The sequence below is a fragment of the Notolepis coatsorum genome (assembly GCF_963971535.1).
Source record: "Notolepis coatsorum genome assembly, chromosome: 7".
Taxonomy (NCBI): Eukaryota; Metazoa; Chordata; class Actinopteri; order Aulopiformes; family Paralepididae; genus Notolepis; species Notolepis coatsorum.
This window is the reverse complement of record NC_140171.1, coordinates 47561271-47581098: the sequence shown is the minus strand read 5'-3', so window position 1 is coordinate 47581098 and position 19828 is coordinate 47561271. Positions and strand designations below refer to the sequence as shown.

The following is a 19828-nucleotide window of genomic DNA, read 5'->3' as shown; positions in this document are numbered from 1 at the left end:
AGGTAGATAACATCGGTGAAGGTCAGGCTGAATTAGAACTCGCATGATGATGTCATGGACCTCTGGAATCTCATGTGACCCTGCAGGCCTATTAGCTACTGATTATTGGCTATTCATACTGCCTCATGGAAGAAGATAACTACTGACTATTGGCTATTCATACTGCCTCATGGAAGAAGATAACTACTGACTATTGGCTATTCATACTGCCTCATGGAAGAAGATAAGAAGATTCTTAATAAGAAAAAATATGAGGCTGATAACGTCTGTTCTCTGTCTCTGTAGAGGTCAGCAGTTGGAGGAGGAGAACGGCGAGATGTCGACGAACATGTGTCGCCTCAAGTCACAGACGGAGAAACTGGATGAGGTGACTTGGTTTGTTTCTTTTGTTTCTTTCTTTTCTTTCTTTGAATCAGAACCACTCGACTCGCCGAGAAAAATAAATGCACCGGGGTTTTTCTTGTGACATCTGTGTGCCATAGAGATAAAAACCACTTCCAGAATACAACTTAAAACAAGTCTTTCCTTCTTTCATCTTTTTCATTGGCTTCTTAGTTTATTCTCTCCATTATTTGTAACACATTCTCTCTTTTCGTCCTTTCTGTATCTCTCCCTCTGTTTTCCATATTCACGCCTGTCCACACAGATTTGCACCTCAGCTCCTCGTCGAAGTAACACTTGACAGAACATTATGCGTGCACACGCACGTGCACACACATACGCACAGACAGATATTATGATTAGAAGGTGCTGGAGACACAAACGCACACACATGTACAGCTAGTATGATTAGGTATCAGACACACCTGGGCGTGCACACGTACACACACACACACACACAACTCAAAAAGCTTAGTCAGCTTTTGAAAGATGTTTGAAAAATATCTGTCTTGTGAACCAATGTGTGTGTGTGTGTGTGTGTGTGTGTGTGCCGCTACTGTTCCTAATTTATACAAATTACATGTCGTCAGCTTGTGACTGCAACTTGTTCCTGTTCGTGGACGACTCAGCCCTGCTGGTCTCTGACAAGAACAAGTTACAGGTTGAAAAAAAACCTCAGCTCGGAACCAGGCAAAATCTGCATATGGCTCGCTGATAACAAACTATCATTACACCTGGGCAAAACAGAGTCCATTCTCTTCGGTTCAAATAACAAACTCAGCAAGATCGACGGCTTCTCAGTTACAGTGGGTGACAATATTGTCACAAGGAAAGATGAAATTACATACCTAGGTTCCATCCTAGAGGCAAATCTTTCCTGTGACAAAATGGCATCCAATGTAATTAAAAAAGTCAACCAACGGGGCGGTCAGGTGGCGTAACGGAGATTGCGTTCGTCACCAACCCCGGAGCGGCTGGATTCGCCTGTTCGAATCCAGCTCACAGCTCCGGGGTTGTCACCAGCTTGGCTGGCCGTTCACACTAATACAATTGGCAGTATTAGAAGGTGGGAGAATCTGGCGGGGTGGGTCCGGGTCGTTGTAAACAGCGACTCCTACAGTTCGGTCGGGGCGCCTGCTAAGCGCGGATAGGATCTAAGTGGGATAGTGTGATCCTTCCACACGCTACGCCCTCTCAGTGAGAATCCGCGCTGCCAGGTGAAAAGAAGCGGTTGATTGGCTGGACGTGTGTCGGAGGAAGCACGTGATAGCCTCCACTCTCCCAGACCGACTGTGGGGGGTAAGTGCGCAGCGACCAGGAAGGGGATTGGGAATTGGCATAACGACTAACATTGGGATGGGAGAAAATCGGAGGAAAAAGGAGGGGGAAAAAGATCAATAAAAAAAATAAAAATAAAAATCAACCAACAAACTCGTTTCTTGTACCGGATCTCCTCTCTGGTAAACAAGAATACCCTGAAGACTCTGGCAGGAGCACTCATTCAAGGGTACTACGACTCTGCTTGCACCTCATGGTACCAAAGCACCTCAAAGGCGCTAAAAACTAAATGACAAACATCTCAAAACAAACTGGTCAGACTACTGCTTGACCTTACTCCTAGAACCCACCTCACCCCTGCCCACTTTGACAACCTAGGATGGCTTAGAGTAGATGACAGAGTACAGCAACTTGCAATGGGCCTGGTCTACAAGATACACTACACGACTAAGGTACCCATGTACATGTCAAAATACTTCCCAAAGGTCAGTGAATACCACGATCACAACACCAGAGGGAGCTCCACAAATCATGTTAAACCCAGATTCGGCTCAAACAAGGGACTAAACACGTTTATCAATTATGCCACATCAATGTGGAACGCCCTACCCAAAGCTGTAAAGGAATGTGAATCGCTACCCACTTTCAAAACCACTCTCAAAGAACACCTACGGGAGACAGTAATTCGACAGTTCGAAAAACTGGCCCCTGTAAATGTCCTAACCCAACCCCCTCCAATGTACAGTAAATGACCTAACCCAAGAATACATGAGACCCTCCTCTTGGAACCAAGTATGGTTTCGTCAATATTCCAATGTACAGTTTTGCTATGTACAGTTTCCCCCCACCCCCCACCCCACCCACCCAACCACCTCCAATGTACAGTCCCCCCCCACCCCACCTACCCAACCTCCTCCAATGTACAGTTTCTACGTAAAATGTATATACTCTCTTTTTGTATCACAAACAGTACTGTATTTGCAAATCTGGTATGTCATAAATGTATAGATGTAGCAGTACTGTCTATCTGTATGTCGTGTATGTCATATATGTTATGATGAATTGAAAATGGGGGACCCTGATGTAAACAAGACGAAAGTCTTTCTCTGGTCTGCATCCCCTTAACAATTGTATGTATTGAGCTGTACTGTACTGTACCCATTCTGCAATCTGTTAACGTTTTCAATCAATCAATCAATCAATGTGTGGCGGCCCCCAGGACAAGCAGCGTATGACAGACAAGCTGGAGGACACTAGTCTGCGTCTGAAGGATGAGATGGATCTGTACAGGAAAATGATGGACAAGCTCAGACAGAACAGACAACAGTTCCAAAAAGAGAAGGAGGCCATGCAGGAGGTGGGACACGCACACCAACACACACACACACACACACACATACACATACACATGCACATACACATACACATACACATACACATACACACACACACACACAGGCAGACTCACTGACAGTGTTGGGTGCTTTACTAAAAAAAGTTATATATTCCTTGTTACCTGTTACTCATTTCAAAAGTAATATTATTACTTTACTTATTACAGTAAATTATTATGTTACTTGTTACATTACTTCCGTTACAACCCCCAGAATTGCTTTGTTTCTTGCCGTCAAAATGCTCAGATTCAGACAACTTTATTGATCTCGCGTGGGGCAATTCATATTTGTAGCTTCACAGGTAACAAGTAACAAAAACAACAAACAACAAAACAAAACATCTCAATGACAGCACGGCAACAACAACATTCCATGTAGTACACAATCCAGTAAAAGTAAAAACAGACAACTAAGTGTAAAAGGCTACTTAAAATGACTACTGTCTGTGTTTAAAAGTCTGATAGCCGAGGGGACAAAAGATTTGGCGTAACGGTTGGTCCTACTTGGTAGAACGTCATAACGGCGGCCAGAAGGCAACAGTGAAAACCGCTGAGACAGAGCGTGGAGAGGTTGATTTGTGATGCCCTCCCCACCTGGTCCGTTCAGAGAGAACATAGGTCTCTCTGTTTTACTACAATTATTTTGGAGCACACTTTCACAATATACTGTAGGCTGTTCCTATCTTTAATAGATAGGCCACTGAACCAGCAGATAAAAGAAAAAGTTAAGAGGCTTTCAATAAAATAACTATAAAAAGTGCTCAGGATCTTCGCACTAACATTAAAAGAGTTCAGCTTTCTCAGCAGGTAGATCCTCTGCTGACCTTTTTTGACAATGGACTCTGTATTTAAGTTGAACTTCAGTTTACAGTCAAACACAGTTCCCAGGTATTTGTACGATTCAACAATCTGGACGTCCTCGTCGTGAATTACACTAGCTACACTGGCTTGATGATCGGAGTTGTGTCTGAAGTCAATTATCATGTCCTTAGTCTTAGAGACATTGAGGTCCAAGTAATTCTCATCACACCATTTCACAAAGTCGTGAAGTACAGGTCCATGATCAGTCTCGGAGCACTGCAGTAGGGATACAAGGACAGTGTCATCTGAAAACTTAACCAGATGCCTTTGGTCATGAAGCGATCTGCAGCTGTCCGTGTACATAATAAATAAGAGGGGAGACTAAACGCAACCTTGGGGGGAGCCAGTGTTGGAAATCTACATATTGGACATCTGCCCATTGACAAAGACCTGCTGGACCCTCTCAGTGAGGAAATTTAGAATCCGCATGAGAAGCTAGTGTGGGAGATTAAAATAAGAGTCAAGCCTCTCAATTAAAATGTGGGGCTGCATTTTATTAAAAGCAGAAGAGGAATCTGCAAATAAAAGTCTAGCATGAGCTCCAGGTGTTTCCAGGTGTTTGTACACAATGTCCAAGATGAAGAGCATAGCGTCCTCCATCCCTTTACCTGGCTGATATGCGAATTGAAGGGGATCTAATTTACCCTCAATAAAAGACATAGTAGTGTTTTTTTTAAACTTCTCAAAAACCTTCATTGCTAATGAGGTAAGCGCCACTGGTCTAAAGTCCTTCAATTCTTTTGAATCTTTTGACTTAGGGATGGGTATGATGGTTGACGTCTTCCATAATGTGGGGATCTGACCTAGATCTACACACATCTGGAAGAGTCTAGAAAACACCCAACCAAGCTGATCAGCACAGTGGTGCAGGGTGCGCCAGCATATCGAGTCTGGGCCAGCAGCTTTTCTTGGTTTAACCTTTTTAAATGATGCTGTGACCCAATCTTGGGAAATAACCATTTCGTTTTGGGGTTCCAGGGAATCCATGCATACACAGATATTCTCTAAAAAGTCAGAACTATCAAAGCGGGAGAAGAAGGAATTAAAAGTGTTTGGCAAGTTAGTGCTATTTACTCCTCTAATAGTAGTGGATTTATTCCTCCCAGTATTAGTATTTGTGTTTATGGAAGCCATGTTCTTTATACCTTGCCATGCGGCTCTGAGGTCTCCACTGCTATATTGAGCTTCTATCTTGTCCCTATACATTTGTTTGGCCTTCTTAATAGCAATACAAACTTCTCTAGAAGAAGCCTTTTTCTCTAGGGCATTACCCGTACAATAGGCCAGTTTCTTTTTATTGATAACTGCTTTTAACTCCTTGGTTGTCCAAGGTTTATTATTTGGATAAATAACAACCACTTTACTCTGGATAATGGAATCTAGTTCATTAATGTTATCGCCACATGCGGCAAAGAAACAATCCCAGTCTGTACATTCAAAGCAGGACTGAAGGGAGGAGATGCTGTCCTCCGACCAGCATTTCACTGGTTTCTCCACCCGCGGAAGCCGCCTGAAAGTGGGTGTGTACATGGGAATCAGATACTTGGGCCAGCCGTCATACTAACTCGTTTGACTGAGTTAGCGGGAGGGAAGTCGATGGGGTGGTAATCTGGCGTTGTGGACAGCGACTCCTACAGGTCAGGTCAGGGCCCCTGCACAGCAAAAGACAGGAAGTGGTGAAGGCAGTGTGACCTCCCACGCGTTACACTTCACCAATGAGAGTCCGCGCTGTCGGGTGAAAAGAGAGCCGCTGGCTGTCTCTGCATGTGTCGGAGGAAGCATGTGGTAGACCTCAGGGCTCCCTTGACCGACCAGTAGGGGGCACATGCGCACAACGACCAGGTAGGGGAGGGGGGAATTGGCATAACGACTAAAATTGGGATGGGAGGAAAAAGCACAGAAAAATCAGGCGGAGAAAAAGAGGAGTAAAAAAAAATAATAAGTAGTGTTCAAGCGATAATGATTAAAATCACCAAGGATGAATTTTGGAGCCTCTGGGCTGATTGCGTCGAGTCGGTGCGGGATGTCAGCAATCAGCTTGGAAGCAGCTGATGCGTTCGCGCGAGGGTGAATGTAAACAATAGTAAAAGATAATTGTGGGAACTCCCGAGGCAAGTAAAAGGGACGGAGTGAAACAGTCAAAAGTTCAATGTCAGGTGTGCAAATCTTCTCCTGAATCACGACAGTATTACAGTACCTCTGGTTGATGTAGCAGCACACACCACCTCCCCGTCGTTTGTTTGTGATCTCCGGTGATCGGTACAACATGTGCTACTTTGCCTGTGAGCCTCTGTGTGAATGATCACCTCGAGGGGCTTTCAAACCAGACATATACTGGCTTCCACAAAGACAGAGCTGCACTGAGCTACATCATTGTTTGTCAATGGACATGGAGCCCACTGCAGCGCAGAGCACAGCACCTCTGGTGTGAAAGCTCATTAACTGAAAACCAGCAGCTTTTTTCCTGCAGTAATTTGGAAACAAGGCTACTTCAAAAGCACAGCTGACTTAAATTGATGGACAATTGTCCTCATTCTCGAACGTGTTTGTAAGTGCCTTGGTAAGTGTCTTGGTAAAAATGTCATACTGTACCAACAGATTATACGCAAATCCTCCTCCGGATTCCTGAACGCGTGAAACGGTCTTCGTAAGTGGGGGAAAACGTTCGCAGCTGTGCTTCGCTAAATGAACTGACGTCAACTCATTCACAACTCCGGGCACGTTCACGTTTATCCTCATTTGCATACAGACACGCCCCGCCAGCTCATTATAAGGAGGTGAGAGGGTCTGCATTGCACCTCTGCTGTGTTGATCCTTGTATTGGGTAGTGCAGAACCGATTTGTGACTGATCACAATTCAATTACCATTCAAATGTATTGTCATCATACAGTACAATACAACATCCAACCAGAGTGCAAATGTAATAGTAAATTGCACTTAAATTGTTCTTTATTTAGTTAAGTATTGTGTGATTTTGTGTGAAGGGCGGACTAGCAAAGTAAGATTTTCATTGTACGGCAAACTGTCTGTTAATGAACAATCTTGAATCTTGACTTGTCAAGAGCTTGTCAAGAGCCAATCGTGCAGTCTTTCAGTATTGACATTACAATGAGATGTCATGCTAATATGTCATGTTCTACAGTAGGACATACTACTTTAACACTACTATAATACCTAATAAAACAAGTCATTAGAATAATAGAGGTCTACTGCTTGAACGATTCATTTCGCACATATATATACTGTGTGTGTGCGTGCGCTGAGGCTGCCTCACTGACGCATTTATTTCGTTTAGCAATGGAAGGAATATCAAACCAACAATAAATAATAGCATAGAGAAGAAGACACTATATGGCATATTAACTCATTCTGTGCCATTCACGTATATATACACGTATTTGCTCGCCAACTGTTGAGTGCCATAATATTCTATGCAGTATCACGGACCTCTATGTTACTGTTAAAAGCCATACTGAGACCCAGAGAGTGCAATACCGGCCAGATCCTGCTAGGTGGCAGTATCGCCCACCCTTTGAAACCCTGTTCCAGACTGTGTCACATCTAATGTCATCCGGGCAGAGAATTTTGGCCCAGGCAAGTCTAGCGGTTCATCCGAGCACATTGGAACGCGTCCAGGACACTCAATGCATGTGTTGTGCCAGATTATGTCAGGGACCCGATGGATATCAATACTGGAAATCGCGATCAGACAATTGGAATATTCTTTTTTGAATAACCCCGATCAAAGGTAAGGACTACCTGACGTCAATTCCACCTTGATCATACAGTGATTTCACATTGATCCAGCCGATCAACGCATGTAGTATTCAAAACGAATGCCGCTGCTGACGATCAGAGAATCAAAAAACTACACCCCCCCCCCTTTGATGCATTCATGATGAAACATAATACCTATTATATACTTGAACAGGAAGGAGGGCTGCAACGTCTTTGTAGTGTGAATCCAGTGTTTTTGAGTTCCAGGCACTCTTCATGTATAAAAAAGCTATAATAATTAGCTTAGTCCACTTTAGAACAATTAAAAAAACACCATGTTTCGGCCTCTCTATCTGCCTTCTTCAGGGCATATAAACAAACAAATAAGTGAACTGAGCTATATTCAAAAATGGAGGCTGTGCTAATTGCTTTATCAAGCTCAGGTGTAAGCACCTAGTCAGCCTGAGGTCCAGCTGTCACAATTGCATATGCCTCTAGACTCCAGAGGTCCTCTAAAAGAGTCCAAGACTGACATGTAACCCATAGTTACATAACTCTTCATATACATATATACATTTTTAAACTAGAATAGCAAAACACCAACAAAAGATACTCTCATATTTACAAAAAGGAAACCATATCTATGGTATCATTTATCCCTGGATAAGACATGGCTTTAAGTCTGTATATCCAGCGACTCTCTAATACAGTGGTCACCAACCCGTCGATCGCGATCGACTGGTAGATCTTTGAGACTTTCCCTGTAGATCTTTCCCTGAATTTTTATTTTTTTATTTTTTTTATCTTTCCCTGAGAGTCCACATTACAGTTCTACTTTTGTTTTGATGTGAAAAGTGATGCTGCATAAGATGACTGCACTTAGCACTGACTGAGAAAGTACATATTACAGTTCTACTTTGACAAACATATTTACAATTAGCATTTTATAATGTTAATAATATGAGAGTCCACATTACAGTTCTACTTTTGTTTTGATGTGAAAAGTGATGCTGCATAAGATGACTGCACTTAGGACTGACTGAGAAAGTACACATTACAGTTCTACTTTATAAAATGCTAATTGTAAATATGTTTGTCAATGTTAATAATATGAGAGTCCACATTACAGTTCTACTTTTGTTTTGATGTGAAAAGTGATGCTGCATAAGATGACTGCACTTAGCACTGACTGAGAAAGTACATATTACAGTTCTACTTTGACGTTTTAATGTTGGACCAAAGCATTGCATGTAATTAGAATACAGGCAAATAAAAGTAATTTAGTTTAAAGTACAATCTTGGCTGTCTTTTTCTCTCAACGCTTCAATAGGTAGATCTTGCCTTCACCACAAAAAAAAGTGATCTTGGGCTTAAAAAGGTTGGTGACCACTGCTCTAATAGATTCAGTGCTCTCTCTCTATCCCCTCTTCGAGGTTTGAGGGGGGGGGCATGGTCGATTCCTAACCTATTATATACCTTTGATTTGAAAACAGTAGTGTGTCCAGGTGAGAAACGCGAACGACTTTGGCAAAATTCACATAGTGCTCCATAACCCAGCTTTCAGGAATTAGCCCGGATCACTCTGAAACTATACAATATTCACCACGAGATAACGCGCAAACGTATACATGAAAAAATGAACTCCTTTTTGCATGTTGGATGATAGTTACCGTCAAATGAGCCATAGTATTGGCTCCATAGCTAGAATATAGAATATAGATATAGCAATGCAAACATCGTGACGCACAGTGAAAATGCCTATCTTTTAGCGTGGCCCAGTGAGAACGGGATATGGATAATAGCTGGCAGTGAATTAGTTAATACAGTATATTCCACTATACAGTACAGTAGCTATATCCGTGGCGATATAGCTACGGTTTAGTTATTAATTATTTTGTTTGCAGTGCGTGTGTGTGTAATGCTCACAAGGCCTCATTGCGTCAGGACTATAAATTAACAACTTAATTAATAATTATACAACTATTGTTGTATTAATTATCATTATAATTATTTAATTCCACGGATATCTGTAGTATCGGCAATCCCCAATGACTTGCCCCAGAGAAAGCTGTTGAAACCACGAGCGCACACCGGTCTGTCCGACTGCCTTTTCGAGTACGTAAATCCTACAAAGAATTTACAATACCAAGCCGTTCAAGAATGCTGAATAAGTACGTAAATCGAGTTACGAAGGGAATCCTTGGTACATTTTACGTATGTCCGTTTGAGAATGAGGATCTTTAAAAAATATATATATATTAGGATCTTTTTAAACAACTTCTTGTTGTGCTGTTGTAAGATAGCAGGTGTTTCAAGAGATTTGAAGTTGTATTTTTCTAAATGGAAAGTCGGGGCTCCTCTCACACTCCAAAAAATCCCAAAATCAGAAGTAATGGAGTAACAAGTTGTTTTTGTAATATTATTACTGAAATTGAGGTAGTCATTTGTTGCACTACTCGTTACTGGGGAAAAGTTATATTACTGTAATGTGTTACCACTCAACACTACTCACTGATGCATACATGTAACGCTCACTAGTTGGAGACAGTGGGAAGATTGTTATGGGAATAATTGGAAGGTTTATGAAAATGTGTGCATCTCTTATGCACATTGTATGTAACATCTTTGGCATTGATGCAGCGAAGCGTAGTCAGCACTTGATTGGGAGGCAACAACATGCTGAAACTCCCCAAATGGATTGACTGAATTCTGAAATCTTGTTGATGGAAGATTGAGCACATCCACTTTTTCCGGCAGGTGATGGTGTGGGATATTTGTGGATATCCTGATGAAGAATGTGCTCAGTCAACCGAGGATTGGATAATAACAAGGGTTTATTAACCAAACAGATAGATTACATAGAGAGAATGGCTGAGGGGCTCTCCCCAGGTAGTCAGCTGAAGTGACCCAGGTAAAAAGCCCTTGATAGATCTCGGGAGGAGACCTATATAGTTAACAAGGGGGGGGATGTGGTCCCATTTGATAGGTCAGATGGGGGGGAGGGGGTACAGGTTTGGGGGACACAGGGGAGGGGGGTGTCTTATTCCACAGAGAGGGGGGGGCACAGGTAAAGGGGACACAGGGGAGGGGGATGTCTTATTCCACAGAGAGGGGGGGGCACAGGTAAAGGGGACACAGGGGAGGGGGATATCTTATTCCACAGAGAGGGGGGGGGCATAGGTAAGGGGATACAGGGGAGGGGGATATATTTACATGAGGACAATATATTATACCACAATACTCACTTTTCTTTCTTATAATGTGGGTGAGATTAATGTATAATATACCAGGATTGTTTGGAACAGGTAAAAGTGGGGACCGATGTAATCCATCGGTTATCAGATAATGAATAAAAATAGAAAATAATTAAAATAATGAAAATGTTGGCCAATGTGTTCTGTTGGTTGGCCTAATAGTTTAAAATAGTATTATTTACATACTTGATTCATGACATGATCGACTGGACTGCGGTCTGTGTTATTTTGATATCAGAGATGTGGGAATAGATATCACCATTTTCTTTTATTAATCGCTCAAAATATCTATATCAATGAGTGGTCCTCAACTCTGATATCAAACAACAATTAACATAATTATTAGAAGCTATAGCTGTGTAAATATCTTGGCATACCTTCAGTCGTTCATGTCGTGACTCAGGGGAGCTAATGTGATGTGCATACAGGCATAGTAATACAACTATTACATACATGTGAGCACTGTCTCTGTGTGGTCAGAGTGCACAGGGTGAAAAACAAAATCGTGTGCATAATTATTAGGAATAGGATTTACACATAAGGCTAATGTGTACAAAAACATTTTAACAACCGTTAACCTGGTGGTTAATAAAACTAACATGATTGATTATGGGAAACTGTTCACAAATATATATATATATATATATTTGCACATTTTATGATGATTCTTGATTAAATTACTTAGGGTCCAGTTGTATTTAATCTGAGTTTGAGTGTCACTTTCATCTGTGATTGTCTCAGCTTTGTTGGTCTTTACTTAGAATCAGGCAATTTTCTCCATTTCTTCTCTATAAATGAGGAGATAAAACGTCTTATGCATCACTTCTGTATGTAATTCTAGTGCATATACTATCAATGGTTCACCATACAGGTGCAAAACAACGTTACATGTCCTCTTCTATGAAAGAATAAAACAACTGATTCTTTCTTGTCTGACAATACAATTTTGTAACCTAAGTAATTCAAATGTGATGTAATACAGTAACCAAACTTGGTGTCTTGGAACAACCCAACTGGTTCTGCCCTGTTTAACAATAGCATTTTGCAATGTGACTCTCTGATCATTTCTCATTGCTATTATAAAATTGGTTAATGCAATCTTACTGATTGTATTTCATCATATTCCTAGTCAATAATTTTCCAGATACATATGAACTCTGTGAAACAGTTCTTGTTTGTGAATCTGACAGTTGCTGTGTCGTGTTGATCATCTGTTCTCGGTCTGTTGTGTGGCAGGGCCAAACAGTAACACAGTAAAAATTAAATACATACATAACAATGTGGACAATGTGTGTTCAGAAGTCTCTTGTTTCACAGGTCTCTGATGATGTCTCTTCTTGACGATGCAGTCGGGAACATTCACTGGTCGTCGTTCATTCAGAGGGGGCCTACAGGAGGTCGCCGTCCGCTCCCTGTGTACCTTGTCAAGGGTCACCGGTAGCAGTCAACTATAGTGGTCTTTTCCTGCAGCCTATGTTGTTCTCCACCACCATCACATGTCTGCCACTGTGCTCACGCTTGGCCCCTATCAGGCCTAGAGACATGGTGGTCAGGGCGTTCTTGAACGTGGTGGTTGGTCCCCCCCGTTCCTCGTCATCGCGGTACTAGAGGGGCGAGGGGGCGGGCGTTTTTGAATGTGTTGTGCTGGTTTCGCTGTCCTCTCCTCGTCATTGCGGTACCACTTGATGGAGGGCGAGGGCCCGCCGGTGTAGTGGCTAGTCAGTAGGATGCTCTTTTTCACACGGATGACAATCTTGTCATGGGAATCCACCTTGATGGTCGGGGACTTGGTTCCCATCTGCAGGTGATGGGTTTGGTCTGCAGTGCCGGGGTGGAGGCTGTCAAAAGGTTGATCTCCTCTTCGTCAGTGTCTCCTTGGTCAGTCTCCTTCGTGGTCCCCTGCTCCACTTTCTTGGGGATGTCTGTGGGCTGGGTTGGATGGTTCTCTCACGGTTGTTGTCGTCGCCTCTGGTTGTCAATTTTCTTTATGTGTCCCGCTGTGATTAGCTTGTTAATCTCAGCACGGTACACAGTCTCTTGAGCGGGGTCTCTGGCTAGGCGCCGCTCTGTGTTCAATAGATACCGCTCCGTTGCTTCTTTTGGGGCGTGGAAGGTGGGCATACCCTCTCGCCTCAAGAGTGGAGTTGCGTATCTCATCACTCCATTGACTTTGACTCTCTTTGTCCCTTGCTCGAGGAGTGCTATGGCGTAAATGTCTTCCTTGGAACGAATGTCTTTCTTTTCGTTCTTAAAGGGCATTGTCTCTAGTGTCCATAGCCTCTCGACATGCTGTAGGAGGGTGGTGTCTTCTTCTGTCACTCTGGAGTGGAGGCAGCTAGTGGCTGCTGTTCGGTTAAGAGACTTAGCGAGGGGGCCTTGTAATGTCCATCCTAGGCGGGTCTCGACTGCTGCAGGACAGCCTCTGGGCCCTGTGCGGACCCGGTCTATCGGGACTATGAGGTCTGCATGGTCGGAGCCTATCAGCAGGGTCGGGGTGGCACCGTCTATGAGCGGGATAGGTAGTTGACGCAGGTGCACATATTTATCCATCAGCTTGGCGATGGGGTAGGTGTACTGCGACAGGCCTATTTCTTGGCTGGTGAAAGCATTAGTAATCCTATACAGTCTCTCTGGCTGCCCGCTTGCTGCGATAGTGAAGGAGACATTCTCGCCCTTTATCGTCTTTAGATCTCTTCTTATTGTCCGAATCGTCATTGGTTGTGTCCGCAGCTTCGTGGTTCAGGTCGCGCGTCGTCTCACTCGTCCTGTCCTCTCACCAATTCGTGATCTGAGCGTGATAAACACTGCCTTAGAAAACTCCTCACATAAATGATTCAACGCCTTTCTGCTAAAGTGGAAAATCATTTTGGGATTAATTCAATTCATAGTAAATAAAATCACTTAATTGACAATAGGAAATGCAAACCAATTGCATTAGCAGTGATAACTTACGTCAAGAAGGTCACATTCACTACAATTTTATCAGATCTTGTGTCTAACTAGATCTTACAGCATTAGGCTTTAAATAAAATTTGTAAATGAATGGCCAAAGTCTTGAATCAGATAAAATAGTCTGTGGTGTTAAATTGAAGTTGATCTTACCTCAGGATGCGTTGGGTGTGCCTCAGGATACTTACCTCGCCACGACTTCTCTGGCGTTTTTCACATCTCAGTATGGCTCATCATAGCATAGCATGGGGAAAAAACATAAAATCTAGGTAGCCAGTTAATTTTTGCATGAAAAACAATCATTTGTTTTGTCATCTACGTTTTTAACTAACCTTACTGTCATGCATTTGTCCTAATAAACTAATCTACACTGTAGCACTCAACACTTTGATGACCATTGTTACTCAGCTGATAGAGGTGTGCCTTGCCTGATGTCCTGTCGTACAGAACCTGTGAGTCACTTTGGATAAAAGTGTCAGCTAAATGATCAATGTTGTTGATATCTTGTACATTTAGATAATTGTGCTGCAATTTTGGTGGTTGATAATTTTGCAATCATGGAGAGTATTAGTTGTTAAAAGAATAGTCTAAGGAAAGTCATGCATGTTATTGGTTATGAACAGAGAATAGAAGGAGGGGATTGTAAGTAGTTGTTTTCATCATTAATCTTTCATCTCGGGCACTTCTCTAATTCATGTGTCTTTTGAAAAGAGATGATGAAAACGACTGGTTAGTTATTGTTAGTATGGGAGTTAGGTAGATTTTCATAACTGCAAATTCATCACCGGTGTCTAATTCATGTTAATTAAGTGGTTCTCTGTTGCCATCCACCGCTAGGTGAGTTCATCAAGTCTGTGGTCACGAGTGCAGGCATTTGCATTGCTTTGTCTCCCAAGTGCCCACTCTGAAGAAATTTACATGTGGGTGTTTTGGATGTAGATTTGTTCCAAATGGTCAATCGATTGTCTCTCAGCTCTGCACTGTCTCTCGGTTGACATGCAAATTGTTGGATTTTCTGTCTTTTGTGATACAATTTGGGTGTAGTCATTCACTGTTTTGCATCTCGCCTCAGAGCCAGATCTGTAAATACAAACACATGTTAATTTTCCACTCTTTTCTAAAACCTGGGTGAATCCTCTTTGACTGTCTGTGTGCTCAACAAACATTAGCTAGATCTCATCCATCCCGTTCTTGGATGTAATGATAGTGTTATCATTTATCAATCATATCGCATATGTACACAAGCATATGAATGTGGACCCACACGTTTTGAATCATGTTTAAAATGTCTTACAATGGAAAGGGCTAGTTATCTTTCATTGGTTCTTTAGATAAACACATTAACTCAAGTGAATATAACCTAAACATCTTACTTTTAAACATAATCTATGTTGTTTGTGTTCCAAGTTTTCAACATTGAAAGCTTATAAAGCCTAATCTAACGCTGTTTATGTGGACTACAAGGTACGCCCACAGATGTATTATAATTCTGAAACAGACATTGTAATTAGCTTTATGTGACTTATAATGTGTAAATTAAAGCAACATAAACACTCAAGTGATCTGAGATAGTTGTAATTTGCTTTAACTGATAGTTGTGTATATGTACAGTTTCTACGTCAAATTACTCCCTTTTCTTGACTCCTTTTGTATCACAAAAAGTACTGAATTTGCAAATCTGGTATGTCATAAATGTACAGATGTAGCAGTACTGACTATCTGTCTGTCATGTATGTCATAATATGTTCTGATAAATTGAAAATGGGGGACCCTGATGTAAACAAGACTAAAGTCTCTCTCTGGTCTGCATCCCCTTAACAATTGTGTGTATTGAGCTGTACTGTATTGTACCCATTCTGCAATCTGTTAATAAAGTTTTCAATCAATCAATCAAAGCATCTATATTTATGATTTTTATACTCACCGGGGACAGCTGTTGTGTTGGGTTGGATCCGTGTCGTCAGCAACCCGCATCTCGCCACCTCAACTCAACATTTTCCAATAGCAGCGCGCACATACATATACAAATAAAACATATACTACACGTGGATTTCACGCACCCTTGGCCTTGGGTACATTACACTTTACGTTCGCTTATGGATAGTTTAATATAAAATAATAACTTCACGGCGCGCATAGCGTCACGTCATTGCTCCATGCGATGTTCGTGTGTTCTCATTCGCCTCGGAAATAACGCTTTGTAATTCATACAGTATTTTTCCCACGAGCTCTCAATAGCCTGGAATTCCTATACCAGCGTTTTGTTACCGAATGAACGCGCCTGTGCATATGTGGAACGTAAACAACCTGAAACGATAAAACTATACTTCCCCAAATGGCCGTTCCCGTGGGCCGGTGTTCTGCGGAATCCGGAAATTACTATCCTAGTTTGTTCCCGTGAACTGCACTTCAATGTTATTCTTTGTATAACGGTAACTCGTCTCTCAATGCTCGTCGCGCTATCCGTAGCCGGTTCTTGACTCAATAAAGCAACGCGACGGGTCCTATAATACTTGTGCACATACAAACGAGACTTAAAACAGACAAACAAACATTAATACATATAAGTTAACGTGTGTGTATATCTGACTGTATTGGATCGCTTTACGTTTAGTCGACCAACATCTGTTGCGACAAGGCATTCATACCCTTGATATATAACTACACATCGTTATTAAAATCATAACGACCGAACCTGACTTCGAAATTTACCAGCGATATATTAGATTATATATATCTTTTAATCACACTCACGGTCCCTTCGACCTGCGACTCGTTAAATGTACATTCACGTACTCCCGAGACAGGTCATCTTCCCGCTATCTGTATAATCAATTGGAATTCAATCCAAATACATCGTTTTCAGGAATGGAAGATATTGTGGGTTTAGTTTGAGGTTGAAACAATGAATATTATGACGCTACTCTGGTAATTAATAGGTTCCAATAGAGTAGCGTTTTCCATGGATATCACATCATAATAAGCCCACGCTTCTTGCCTTGTTGCCTATATTTTAGCCTGCATCAGCTAGACTTGGGTTAGCAAACCAACAACCGATTATTTTGTGCCCTAACTTTCGGTTTGGCAACAGCCAAATCCGGGAATAGCACAGACAACCCATCCTTTCAGAACATCTGTCCAGATAAGGACCCAGGTACACGCGTTTCCCCGGTACGATTCTCAATACAGATCAGATATATTAATGCACATTATTCTCACTCAGCCATGATCTCAATATTTGACAACATTCTGTAATATTCACCTGGCACAGAGAAAAGCGGGAAAGTTTTAATTCCTTCCATACATTTTTGGTCGACCATCCTATTATACTCACTTTTCTCTGTATAGCTGAAAACAATACAGCACGCCGGGAGGACGCAAAAAGTCCGTCACAAGTTCGTAGACGCCAATTGTGGGATATTTGTGGATATCCTGATGAAGAATGTGCTTAGTCAACCGAGGATTGGATAATAACAAGGGTTTATTAACCAAACAGATAGATTACATAGAGAGAATGGCTGAGGGGCTCTCCCCAGGTAGTCAGCTGAAGTGACCCAGGTAAAAAGCCCTTGATAGATCTCGGGAGGAGACCTATATAGTTAACAAGGGGGGGGATGTGGTCCCATTTGATAGGTCAGATGGGGGGGAGGGGGTACAGGTTTGGGGGACACAGGGGAGGGGGGTGTCTTATTCCACAGAGAGGGGGGGGCACAGGTAAAGGGGACACAGGGGAGGGGGATGTCTTATTCCACAGAGAGGGGGGGGCACAGGTAAAGGGGACACAGGGGAGGGGGATATCTTATTCCACAGAGAGGGGGGGGGCATAGGTAAGGGGATACAGGGGAGGGGGATATATTTACATGAGGACAATATATTATACCACAATGGTAAATAGACTTTGGAGAGCTGTGCACAATGGAGGTGCACTACCACGGTGAAAATAGGGATCAGTACTAGAATGTGACGATGTCTCCTCCCAAACCTCTATGACATAAACTACAAAACGACAACCTTGCGATGGATATGTCAGCACGCCGCATGGAGATGCGGGAGCAGCAAGCTATGTTCAGCTCAAACAGAATAGGAAAGAAATCCCTCGCTCTGAGCTGGATCAGAGGCTGTGCCTTTACACACACACAAACACACATAGAGTACACGCGCACACACACTCACAGGGCACAGAGATGCACACATTATCACATAGCCTTTTTCTCTCTCCTTCATCTTTTATCTCTCTGTCTTTGTAGATGAACTGGCATTGAGTGTTTGTTTTCTCTCCCTCGCTTTCGGACACACACACACACACAGGCGCACACACACACACAGGCACACACGCTCTCTATCTCTCTCACATATCCACATGCCCCACTTCCATTATTTAACCCCCTCCCCCCTCTCTCTCCTTGCTGTGTAGCTGATTGAGGACCTCCGTCGGGAGCTGGAGCACCTACAGCTGTTTAAGTTGGAGGCAGAGAGGCCTGGGCGCGGGCGGAGCTCCTCCTCCAGCCTGGCCGACTTCAACACCAGGACCAGGGAGATGGAGCTGGAGCACGAGGTCAAAAGGCTCAAACAGGTGGGCGGTGGCTTTAATTCACTTCACTTTTAGTTTAGTTTATTTATTTAGCACATTATTTAAAAACAGTGCTAGGAGGGAACGAAGCCCAAAGGGCTTGTACAAAGTTCCACTCCCGTCCCATCAATGTCCATAATCAAATATGAACGAAATACATGTAAACATGGTCAAGAAAAGAAACTCGAAACAAGATCAGAGACATAAGGCAAACACTATAACGAAAAAATGGAAGATGGACACGGATCATGTTCAAAACACAGCAACAAGAGCCAATAACAATAAAAAAAGAAAAAACTACAAGAAGGCAAAGGAGAGGAGAATAACATATGAAAAATATATAATGAAGAAAAAGAACAAAAGAACCAGCCATATAGGTAACACTGTTACACAGGACTAACTTGATGATTTATGATGAAAGTGTGACTTTATTAAGCCTTTATTTATTATGTCGTGTGGATAATAAGGTTAATGGTTAACTGGCGATGTTACCACCTGAGTCTCACCCTGAGGAAGGTACACTGGCCAAACACATTGGTGTTTTAATGTTCTCTCTGTCCTCCTAATGAAGCTATTTTTATTATAACTCACAGCTGTGCTGCACCTGGATTTGACTTTTTTTTTTTTTTCACATGGTTAAGTTACGGTTGTGAATGCAATGTTTCAAAGCTTGGGTGCTTTATTAAATAAAATATTGTAAAGCATCCTTCCTCCAACAGCGCTGGTTGCACTGCTGAGCGCAGCATGAGATATACCCTGCTGTAGGAAACCTTCAATACTTGCTGGAAGGAAGCAGTTGCATTTTCAAGTTATCTTCCGTTTCAGAGCAGACTTTTCTTGATATGCGCACGTAATGTTAACCGTTTAAGCAATTCCGTCTCAATCAATGAATCATGCGTATTTGCTCTGTGACACGCTTTCTGTTATTACATCATTGACAACAATGCTTCAACATATTGTTGACGTCATTTAAATAATTGTATTGGACTGTCTGCACTGGACTCTCATGCATTTAAAGGGGACTGTGGCCATACCTTGTGCACTGAAAGGCTTTAAGCCGAGAAGCATTCGTACCTAATTTTTATTTTTTTATGTTGATTTATAAGCAACTAACATTCCTTGGCAGGCAGGCACGCTGGAACAGGGGGTGCGGCAGGTGCGGCAGCACCCCCTAGTGGCAGCTTCAGTTACTGCACAAAAGTTAAAACGGTATTTTTATATACTGTAACATATATATAAGTTATAAGTTTATCCTGCTCAAAGCACTTGACTTCACCATTACACTGACACACTTGTAAATACGTTAATTCTTGTTAGATTGCCCGACTATTATTTTCCTTGCTGTGTGAAATACTACTTTGCGTCTGAGCCTCAGACGCTGAGCCTTCAGACTCTGAGGGGAGTGGCCACTGTGACTGTCTGAC

The 19828-nt window shown here is 42.3% G+C and overlaps 1 protein-coding gene across 4 annotated transcripts in view; it reads left to right on the top strand.

Annotated features, from left to right (window-relative positions):
- rab11fip4b (RAB11 family interacting protein 4 (class II) b) overlaps positions 1-19828 on the top strand; it is a 167671-nt gene that overhangs the window by 129541 nt on the left and 18302 nt on the right. For all 4 annotated transcript variants that reach the window (XM_084318655.1, XM_084318654.1, XM_084318653.1 and 1 more), the window contains exons 9-11: positions 286-367; positions 2879-3016; positions 18249-18407. In XM_084318655.1, coding sequence (XP_084174781.1) covers positions 286-367; positions 2879-3016; positions 18249-18407 — 379 coding nt within the window. The remainder of the gene's footprint in view (positions 1-285; positions 368-2878; positions 3017-18248; positions 18408-19828) is intronic.